Raw genomic sequence first — 11,742 nt, forward strand, 5'->3', positions numbered from 1 at the left:
TACTTTGGCCACGTTCGCCTGTAGAAAGCGACGGAAATAAGGCGATGACACCATACGTAATGACATGATGAACTTGTTGTTGATGAGATCCGTCCGGTTTGGTAGACGTTTATCGATTGGTAATTGCTGTGAAAGGTAAAATGTTTTTGTTTAGTAAAAATTCGCCTAATCGTCATGAGCTGTGCCTCTTCGATTAACACTTGCAAGTGGATTTTTTTCTACCAGTTGAGCAAATAGTTTTGGAAGTGGTCATCTAAGTAGAATCAATCAACTATTATATTCCAAATTAACGGGACGAATTATGAGCCCACAGGGGGTTATTTGAACGAAACCCCCGAGTTCGTGATATTCCTAATTGAATCGATATTATAATTATTTTCATATTTAATGCTCACTGGGGATTAATTTTGTTTTTTTGAAAAAGTTAGCTAATTTGAAGTCATACAGTTTTTCCACACTTCCACACAAATAGTTCGACCTTGTTCTCTACACATAGCTGTTGAGCCTTTTTAGTAAAAGTGAAATAAGAAATTTTGAAATGTCGTATGATTTCTTCGCAATATGCTTCAAATCGGTTGTAAATGATTTCGATGACAACAAAACATTAATGCCGAAAATATCCCAATTCACCATGAAAATCATAGATAAAACTTAGTGACGTCTGTGTCTCAGAAGATCTATATGTTTCGGCAACAGTGATAAGCAACTAAGAAGTGAATAATATTACGAATTTCTTATCGATTCTGTTGATAAAGATAACTGAGTTAACAAATAATTAATTCACAGTCCACCAGTATCATAACGTAGAAACCGTTGAGCATAAACATTGGAAAGATGTTTGTCTCTGTTTCGAATAAAACATTACTGAAATTTCGGTTATTAACCAGAACTGCATTTTTAATAAATTTTTGTTCAAGAATAATTTATTAGCAGGGCTTATGTGAACACTTATTTTTTTTTTGTCAAAAGAATCATGACGTGAAAACTAAAAATCCAATCAAAATGATGACAGTAAGGCAAAGTTGTGGACAGGAGTAAAATTGTTGAAGAGTTTTAACTTGATATTAAAGAAGCTGGATACGAAATTACATTTGCCGGAGACAGGCGTTGTGTAAATTAAATGGGAGGAACTTTTGTTTTCGATCTTAAAATCGTCATCATTCGCTGCAAAACATCGCATCGCATGTTGGCTGCAAGAACATTATTTATTTACCAGCCTGCGTTCATTCTGCTTGTGTTTCAAAACAAACAGTCCCACTTTCATCTGCTTTTTTTGTGCTCCCAGAGATTCTAGCCCTTGTGCTGCTCCGAAAGCATTAATTCATAAAGTTCAATAGCGGTGTCGCGCGTCCCAATTCCCAAAACAAAAAACATCTTAATTAACGTTAGACGACGGTTGCACCATCATCGCTAGTTTGGAAATTAGGTTTGGGAATGAGGGGTAAACAAATTACTCGTTCGTTGTATCCGTGAACTTGACCTCATCTTCTTGAGAGTTGGTCCCAAATTGACGGTTTGTCAAGCTCGCCACGCTTACATAACTCTTTAAATTTTAAGCATCGTTACTGGTTAGTTGTTATAGTTGAGCAGTCACTTTTTTCTGGACGATAAACATTCTCATAGAGTTTTATTCATTCTAGGTGAAAAATGGTTTTCTTCTGAGCGGTTCCATTCAAAATGTACTAATATTTTTTAAAAATTGTCATTTTTGATTTAGCTGAAGCCTTGCACAGATGTTCTTATAGTACGCCTATAATCAACCAATTTATAAATTTAAAATAAAAATACGCAAAATTTGAATCAAATATGTTCGATTTGATTGGAATTTTGCATGCGAATTTTGTTTTTTCTTCCTGCATCTCTCAGGAAGTTCGGCCACATAGGTATGTAAAATGAAAATCTCAAAACGGAAAGTTCAGATACTAATGGATTTCATTCGTTCTTGCAGTAATCGAGCCCAAATGCAGACAATTGTGTTTTGATTATTCGAGCTATTGTACAACACTAAAGTCGCTTTTTACGCGGGGGATACGTGCCGCGTAAAAAAAACCGCGTAAATTCCGGAATCCGCGTAAAAAAAACCGCGTATATTCCGGAATCTATCCGGAATTTAAATATTCATGATGTTGACTTCCGGTTCCTGGAAAATAGCTAAAAATGACCAAACACTGTTAAATATGGGTATTTTCGGAACCAGGTGGATGCCCAATAGCCAGAAATCGACTCTAGATGCAATTTTGAATCCAAAGTGGCAACTTTAGATCTGGAGAACACCCATAAATGACTTTATAAGAGTATTTCCGGATTCGGGATGATGCTCATAGACTGTAAATCGACCTTAGTTGCCACTTTGAATCTTTTTAGGGCCATCACACCATAGAGTGCTCTTTTGGAGATTAGAAACAGCCAAAACGGTTTGTTTGACTAGCATAGTGTCTTTGGCAAAGTTGTAGATAAGAATTTTGTCCTTCCAAAAAAATGTGACCTCAAAAAATTGAAAAGAAACATTTTTTTCTCGATTTTTCCATGATCGGGTGGTTTAGGTAATCTTCTGTTGCTTTTATAAAAAAAAATAAATTAAGAAAAAAGCTTTTTTCAGACAAGAAATTTTTAATATTTCTTTTTCTCAAAAAAAAAAAAAATGTTTGTTGAAAAGTCGAAATTCTTATGTACAACTTTGCCGAAGACGTCACACCGATCAAACAAACCGTTTTGGCTCTAAAAATATTTGTAATCATCGATACCTTCCCGAAATAGTATTTTTATATAGCTTGTCAAAAAAGAATCGTGTTCCGAAAAATTAAACCAATAGTACAAAATGGTATCTTTTGCCTATAGAAACATGTATGCGAAGTTTCAGCCAAATAAAAAATGGTCGATTAATCTGGTTGCCCGCTTTTTCGTGAAATGGTTCCGCTATTGAAAAGTGACATGATTATTATGAACTTTCCGTGCTTGTGTGTAATATGATTTTACCCTTCCTTTTATACGCTCACTGTGCTACTATACCGAACCTCGTTTCTCCTGTCAAATATCGCCAAATTTAATTCCCTGGAAAGTTTCATTGGCCTTCTGACCTGTTTTATTATAAGAGGGATTCATTTTGTTTAGAGCGCAATTCCACTAAAACTGTCCCAGCTTTATTATTATTGGAAGAAATTTTGCATAGATGTTTTCATGGACAAAAGATGCCATTTTGGGCGATTGGTTATCTTTTTAATCATTACTCTATTTGGGAAGCTATGTGAAAATGCTGTGTAAAGAAGTTATTGATGATTATAAATTATTTTAGAGCCAAAACGCTTTGTTTGATCGGTGTGACATCTTCGGCAAAGTTGTAGATAATATTTTTTTTCTATCTGGATATACCATGGAACGGGGTGAAATTGATCAATTTTTATAACAATTTCCAAATAACTAGCTTCATGTACATTTTTCCGAAATAATATAATTTTAAAACAAGTACTGGTATGTGCTCCAGTAAACCTCTATGGCTATTGGTGAAATTTCTATCGTCTACTTCATGAAATAAATTCGATAATTCTATAAGGTACTATGAGGTAGATTGGGGTGAAATTGATCACCATTGAAATCCATACATTCTTTTGGCAATGTGCTTTTTTTCGATATGCTAAAAATAAATGATGATTTTTGTACTGAAAAATATCATTTACAGCTAGTTTGCAAACGAAAATAACGATATTTCAGGTTAAAATTTGTTTATTTTGGTTCACGAGCTGTTTTTTGTTGCTACATTTGCTCTTATTTCATCGTCGTAGCCCGATTTCAATTCGGTTTGTTGCAAAAGCTCAAAAACTAGCTCTGAAAATAAAATCATTGTGGTTTCCTGCGAATTCATCAGTATTTCTTTAATGGTATGGAATGATCATTGTTGAAAATTACATTTTTTGAGTTTTTATCAAACTTTACTCACTTCTCCAAATTCAACGTAATTAACCCTCAACTAAAATTACTTTGAGTAAATTCTTTTTTCGTTATTTAGAAACTTGTTTGATCAAAATTGATTGAGTTTTGACTGAGTCAGAAAATTTTTTGGAAAATATGAAAAATTGCATCGGACATGCAAGGGTTAACTTTGACAGGTATGTAAATCATGCAAAAGTTGCGTTTAAGGACACGTTATCATTACTCAGTGTTGTAAGAGCAATATCTTTTGATAAGTATTTTTTATCACGAATTTTCAGGTGATCAATTCCACCCCATTCCACGGTACCTCATAGATTTTTTTTCAGGAAAAAAATAAAAAAAAATTGAATATCTAAAAAGCTCATTTTTTGAAAATCCAATTTCTTCATTATACTACAAAAAATTAGTTAAACATCTGTCCGATCATGGAAAAATAAGAAACAAAAAAGTTAAAATTTTACAGAGAAACTTGAGACTTTTTACAGTGTATATATTTTTTCTACAAACAACTTTTCCGAAGAAACAAATGGTTTTATTCAGAAGGTAAGGCACCATTTGTAGGAAGAAAATTGAAGCTACCTGAATACGTTTTTCATAGAGATATTTTCATGCTGAACACAATGCTAAAGACATGAACACTGTGGAAACAACCTTTAAGGAGTTATGAGGTTTTGTCGCGCCAACGAACCAATTTGCCCCACTGTGAACTGTACCGGAAATCCTTCCCTCCTCATACGTGAATTTGCAAAAAAGTTTAATTTGCCCAAAGCCACAGTCCAGGATCGGTTGAAAAAGGTTGAGTTTTGGAAGCAAACCAAGAAGTGACAAAAATATTGGGCGCGCCGGTATTTCCATGGACAGAAAGGCTAAAAGATTTTGGAGAGGAATTCGTAAAACCGTAGGATACGTAAAACCGTAGTTTTTGATAAAGATACTTACTCACTTCAGCAGCCTAGAGCCGTGTGGCTCATGCCGTATCAAGAATTTTCCTCCATTCTACTCGGTGTTGGGCTACTCGTCGGCAATTTGCTAGACGTCTCGACACTCGCAGATCCGTTTCAACCTGATCAAGCCATCTAGCACGTTGGGACCCTCTATTCCTGATGCCGGTGGGGTCCTTGAAGAGAACCGATTTTAACTCACTGTCGTCCGGCATTCTCGCGATATGCCCGGCCCATGGCAGCCTCCCGACTTTCGTCAGGTGCACAATGGAATCTCTCCAAGTAGTGTCTGCAGCTCGCAGTTCATACGCCTATGCCACTCTCCGCTTTCGGTTTGTACTCCACCAAATATTGTCCGCAACACTTTTCGTTCAAATACGGTCAGTACGCGTATGTCCTCCGTGAGCTGCGTCACGTTTTTGAGTCCATAGAGAACTACGGGTCTGATTGGGGTTTTATACACCGTCTGTTTCGTGCGGCGGCGTATGCTCCTGGATCGAAACGCCCTGCGAAGGGCAAATTAGGCTCGTTTTCTAGCTTGAAACGTCGGAGGACCTCCTTACTTGTGTCACCAGTGATCCAAAGTATACGAACTCCTCTACCACTTCGAGTTCGTCGCCGCCCATGATCACCGTTAGATGGAGGCGAATGTTGGTTTCTTTCGAGCCTCTTCCTTTCATATACTCGGTTTTCGAAGCATTTATTTCTAGTCTAGCTCTTCGAGCTTCCACCTATAGTCTGGCGTAGATTGCTTCCGCCATCGCTGTGTTTCTCGTAATAATGTCCAGGTCGTCTGCGAAGCCTATAAGTTGCCCTTGTCTCAAACCTCTGCGCGCTTCGAAGGGATTTGAGCGTGCTCCCGACACGCACACATAACAAATCACTCGATCTAAGGTAGCTTTGATAAATGGTGTCAGTTTATCCGGAAAACCGTAGTCGTGCATCATTTGCCATAGCTGGTCTCGATCGACTGTATCATACGCTGCCTTGAAGTCCACGGAAACATTATGTGCGGGCACGTTGTACTCCAGGCATTTCTGGAGAATCTGCTGGAGAGTGAAAATTTGATGTGTGAAGCCCGCTTGGTACTGCCCTACGAATTCTTTCGCTGAAGGAGATAGGCCGCGGAGTAGAATCTGGAAGAGAACTTTGTAGGCAGCGTTGATCAGCGTTATGCCGCGGTAGTTGCTGCAATGTAGCCGATCACCCTTTTTATAGATGGGGCATACCCCATCTCCCGTTTGACCTCCAGGATATCGGGAATTGGGACACTACTGTCGTTTGTGGGCACTCCAAGCATAAATTCCCTTCCGACTCCTTCCGTTGCTCCGCTATCGAGGTGTTCATCGAAGAACTGCTTCCTCACCTCGCTCGCTTGTGATCAGGTTTTCCTCCACGTCTCTACACATATATGGACTCAGTGTGTTGCCTTTGCGGGATTGGTTAACCTTCTCAAAAACTTGCGCGTATCGTTAGCCCGCAACAGATGCTCCAGCTCTTTACGAACTCTGTCCTCTTGCTGGCGCTTCTTTCTCCTCAGAATCGTGGTTAACTCATTTTGAGCTCGTCGGTATTTGGCCGTGTTTATTTCTTGTGGCGATGCTTAGATAGTTTTTCCAAGCTCTTTTCTTTCTCTCCATCACTTGCTGGCATTTCTCGTCATTTTGTAGGCTCGACGTTATTACACCTAGTGATGCGGTTGCGGCCTCTTGCCAGCCAGCGTAACTTCCCCCATCCATCGTCGAGAGTCGAAGCACATAGCTCTTCCGTGGAAGGAAGTGGCTCCTCAAGTAAGCGCGCGTAGTTCTCTACAGCCTGCGGGTTGGTCAACTGCCGGATGTTTGGCCGGGAGGACGGTTCTGACGTGTGTGAAATACCGTGGATAGTTTTGAGCGCATATGTACTGCTACTAGGTGGTGGTCTGAGTCGATATCCGCACCCCGGAGGGAGCTTATCTTTGTAATGTTTGAGAAATATCTGCCATCAATGAGAACTCAGTCAATTTGATTTGTTGTTCGGTGGTCAGGTGATCTCAGGTGGCTTTGTGGATATCTTCGCGTGGAAAAAAGGTGCTTTTGATCACTAGGCCTCGAGAAACTGCGAAGTTGATGCAACGTTGGTCGTTGTCGTTCGTGTCGGTGTGTAGGCTGTGAGGCCCTATAACCGGTCTATACATCGCTTCCCAACCAACCTGGGCGTTCAATCCCCGATGACGAACTTGATGTCCCGTGACGAGCAGCCGTCGTATGTTGCCGTAGAACAACTCCTTCTCGTCAGGCAGTGCAAGTTGATGATGCTGTAATTGAAGAAACGACCTTTAATCCACAACAGACACATCCTCTCGTTGATCGCCTTCCAATTGATCACGCGATCTTGCATTCTGCCCATAACACAAAAACCCACTCCCAGCTCGTTGGTTGCTCCACCGCACTGGTAGAACTGAGCCTTGCCTCCACGGCCTCTCCACACTTTCTCACCTTTGCGACAGATCTCCTGCAAAGCCACGATACCGAACTTGCGGGGTTCTATACTACTTCAAGCCAACTTACTACAGTAAGGTCCTTTTTACAAGGTTTTTTTACGCGATTTGCTTTTCTTAACTACTCAAAAAACGGTACAAGATATCGACCTCATTTCAATTACGTTTTCCGTTTCAGGCCACTAGGTACCATATATTGGTTAAAAAAAAAAACACAATTTTTGGTGTAAATACTGAAAATTTAAACTATTGAATTCTGGTCTCTAGATTGACCACTATCAGATTCAAATGAGTTTCAAACATTTTAAAACGGTTTTCTACGTTATATTCGCAACTCGAAAAAGTCTTTTTTACCTCGTGTAAAAAAGACATTACTGTACTTATTAGTTATGGAAGAAATCATATGTCAATCAACATACACAGGGTATTGTAATGTTTACATCGAAAAAGTATGTCCCTTTTCTCACAGTGCAGATGTTAACTTCAAAATGATTGCTTTGGCTTGGCGACTCGTAAATTTGATGACCGTAAGATCGTAAAATATACATGGCTTGCGAGAATGGTGGGAAAAACCTAATTAAAACAAGAAGACAACTTTGTCTACTTTGTGCAGCTGATGATAGCCAACAGTGTCGTTGCATTGCGAGTGTGTCTTATCGTCAAATACTTGGCTTTTTTGTTGTCACAACATATGACTAATCAGCAAAGCACAAAATTTGCATCTGCGGTGCTGGATTCACACTTTCTTGGGGTTTCCCTCCTTTTTAAAGTTGATTCTTTTTACATTTGAATTACTCATTGATTTCGGAATGCTTGTTCCACGTATCAGCCGAATTTTGGCTGACTAATGCTGGAAACTACTAGCCTTACTTGTAGTTTTTGTTTTGGTTTGGATAAAAATAGCGCCAGTCTGGTTTGGCTGTTTGACTATAATTTACAAGGAGACTGCCAGCTATTTCAAATATCGGCTAAACAAAATTTCCTTTGCGTTGCCGTTTGTCGCTAATAAAATACGCAGGATATGACGGGTCGCATGCGGCAGAGCGGTGGAGTTTGTAAGTATTGATTGGAGGGAGAAACATCGGTTTATTTGTAATATGATTCTAGAGAAAGCGTTCACGAAGTTATTGACGTTTTTTTGCGACATCGGTTTAGATAGCGTTTTGTTTGAATGAAACGCTGCGATCGGCTGACAGGCTGAAATGGAGAGTGGGATTGTCATATCACAGTCAGAATTAGCTCTGCTGATAGATTAGATTTTCGATTGCTGGAGGGATTCGTGTTTACCTTTTGAGCACTTCAGTGTCAGGCACAGTTAGCAAACTGGCCGTGATGAGGGTTTGAAGCAAATGGCTGAAAAATCCATTTTTAAAAATGGATTTATTATTTTATATCAACAAAAGAAATCTAATGCATGGTTGTGGTGTCAATACAACGAAAGAAATAATTAGCATAAGATGCTCTACTTACACGTAAAATGACACCGAAAATAAACGTTTCTTTTTTGGACTTACAAAGCGTTTTTCAGCGATTCTGAGCTCAATTTGGGATCAAATTCTTTTTCTCCTTTTTTCAGAATGTTGCAGAAAGTTTATCGTACCTCAGAATCTGTTGGCATGAGCATAATAATTTATGCATGCTATGAAGGTAGAATTGAGAGGCTAAAAATGAATTTAATCGGAAGAAAAAAAAAAACTCTTTCTCCACGGTAATCTTACTCTAAATTAAAAAACCGGGAACTTCTACGAACTTCACTAACGTCGAAAGGGAAACTGAGCGCTAGATGATATAATTATTATGATATCGGAATGAAAAATAGAAAAATATTGCTAAAATCGAGCCTCAACGGTCTTATATATGAAACCAAATATTATTATTATTTAGAAAAAATTCTTTAAAACTACTAATGATATCGATTGATATATGGCATAATCAATTTAGAATTCTGGTATTTTAAAATTACACTAAACCCAAGAGGCGCGATTTATTACTAGTATTTTCTTCTACTGATTTTTTGAAAAAGTATAAAAAGTCTGTTTCATGACTAATCGCTTCATCTCTTCAATGCAATGGTATAGCAAACGGTCTAAATTTTACTAGTATGACCAAATCAGGTGTTACAGCCAAAGCCGGCGTTTCTGCCCTACACAAACAAGAAATCGTTCATTGCGTAACAAGTATACAATATCCAAAACAGTTCTAAATTAATATTCGTGAGTTCCATTACATCACTGTACTTTTCCATGACCAACGCTCATAAATGAGTAATACCCCCAATAAATATTCCAATGTATCTCCACTGCTAAGTACAACTGCACAGCAATAAAACCGCACCTACTGTTTATATTCACTGTGTACATACTAGAACACTTTTCTTTTGAACTAAAATTGCGTAGTATTTTGCATTCTTCAGCAAAAAATGCACACCCTCAAAATTCGGTCATCGTGACCGGAAAACCGCACCACCTTATCACCCCCCTAATAACAGGGCAAATTACAACATATTTCTGTCGCAATGGTTTCACTTTCACTTTCCTCCACACTAACCTTTCTTCCTTCTTTCGGTTCTAGTATCAGACCCGGCTGCTGCTGGAAAGCTTTGGGACGCGAAAGTTAACCTCCTTACGGCACGGTATCGAGGATGCAGACTAATCAGCCGGTTCGCGCTGCCGGTGCCCAATCGGCAGAAATCCGTTGAAGTGTGCAGATAACGAACCCCAGGAAACGCACGTAGACACTTTTCGACCGAGCGCGATATGTAAACTTGAAAAATTCACACTTTTAATATTGTGGTGTTTCTGGCTTTTTTTAGGCGAATGTTTATCGGTGTTTGCAAGCGATTGGCGTAAGCGCGAATCCGATAAAAAAAAAATACCCACGAATCTAGTGATTTATTATCAGATACGGGTTATGTGCGCCGGCAGTAATCGGAACGTACTTTCGTTTGAACTGGTTAATTGCAAATAAATATTATTACCCCGAAGGTCGATAGGAGAGAGCTCCCAACTATAGGCGTCCAGCTGTGCGATCGCTTACCCAACGAATGTCGACGCCTGGTGGTTTGCTGTTTTGGGGAGGTTCTCAAGTAACGCGGCTGCTGGTCGATGCCGGTCGGATGCGTTCATCAGCAAGGATGGTAAATATACAGTAGTGACTATGTACTGCTTAGGAAGGGTGGTATCAACCGGGGGGCGTGCGAAGAAGTGGAGATAAATTAAAAACTTTTGAGAAAAAATGACTTCTAGTTTCAAAAGGACTTTTTTGTATAGAAACTCGCTTATTTAAAAAAAATCGTTTATAGAGCGTTTCCATGTCGAAATACTTAAAGTTAAACATCGAATTTGGCTAAGCTAAGTAGTTATGATTATTGGGTCCATCCAGGACTTTTTTTCAATTTTTTTGGAATGATATCAAGTTTCATCCGGAAATTGTATTGAAGAAAAAATTTATTCCTTTTTTTTATTTTTCTTCTAGTTTTCCCAAATTAAGTTCGAAATAACTTGAAAACGTGTGCGTTTGCGAACTTAATTATTATTAGAGTATCGTCTCTAAATAACTATTTCCATTTATTTGAATCATTGGAAAACCAAATAGGGTAAGGAACGGCAGAAATATCATTTGAAACAAATCGACCTTTATTGCAGCCTTTCAGGAGCTACTGCGGGTGCTGCAAAAAAAAAACGCCTTCAAAGCAGATGGAAACTGCTTAAAATAGGTCCGGGGTGATTGGAATAGTGTCCCTCGGTTGGTAACTTTAATTGATTATTGTTAAAGTTTGCTAACTTAGTTTTACAATCTAAAAACAAGTTCTGACAGAGAAAACGATAAAGAACAGATTAATATACAGTAAAGTTATTTTTTACACGATTTTACGTACCGTGCAAAAAAACAGTGTAAAAAAACCGCGTTATTTCGAAAAACGTCGTTAAAAAGAACCGTGTAAAATAAAACCGTGTAAAAATAAAACTGTGTAAAAAACAGCCTACTATAGTCTGTTACCATTACTGTTACTCACTGTAACAATTTTACGCGAAGACGAAAAATCTTTCCCTTCATAAAAATACTATAACACATGATATTCTTCATAGAATATTTACAGCTAACCCATCATTAGAGAGGGGATGGAAAAGATATTCAGTTGAAAATCGTCAGGTGATTGTGACGCTGTTAACTTTCGCGTCACAATCGCTTGACGGTTTTCACCTGAATATCTTTTCCATCCCCTCTCTAATGATGGGTTAGCTGGAAATATTCTATGAAGAATATAACGTGGTACAGCATTTTCAGTAAGGTAAGATTTAACGAAAAACCAAACGATCGAGACGAACATGTTTTGGTATTTTTAATATTATTTTTGTTCTAGACAACATATATCTCCAATTTTACAATATTTCA

General features: G+C 38.4%; 1 protein-coding gene across 1 annotated transcript in view; it reads right to left on the reverse strand.

Moving 5' to 3' along the window:
* Positions 1 to 10,390, reverse strand: part of LOC129732174 (uncharacterized) — a 56,066-nt gene extending 45,676 nt beyond the window's left edge. The window contains exons 1-2 of the mRNA XM_055692762.1: positions 9,895 to 10,390; positions 4 to 126 (exon numbers count right to left, since the gene is read on the reverse strand). Of these exons, the coding sequence (XP_055548737.1) occupies positions 4 to 66 (63 nt within the window). The 5' untranslated portion in view covers positions 67 to 126; positions 9,895 to 10,390. The remainder of the gene's footprint in view (positions 1 to 3; positions 127 to 9,894) is intronic.
* Positions 10,391 to 11,742: the final 1,352 nt, after the last annotated feature.

The sequence above is a fragment of the Wyeomyia smithii genome, chromosome 3, assembly GCF_029784165.1.
Source record: "Wyeomyia smithii strain HCP4-BCI-WySm-NY-G18 chromosome 3, ASM2978416v1, whole genome shotgun sequence".
Taxonomy (NCBI): Eukaryota; Metazoa; Arthropoda; class Insecta; order Diptera; family Culicidae; genus Wyeomyia; species Wyeomyia smithii.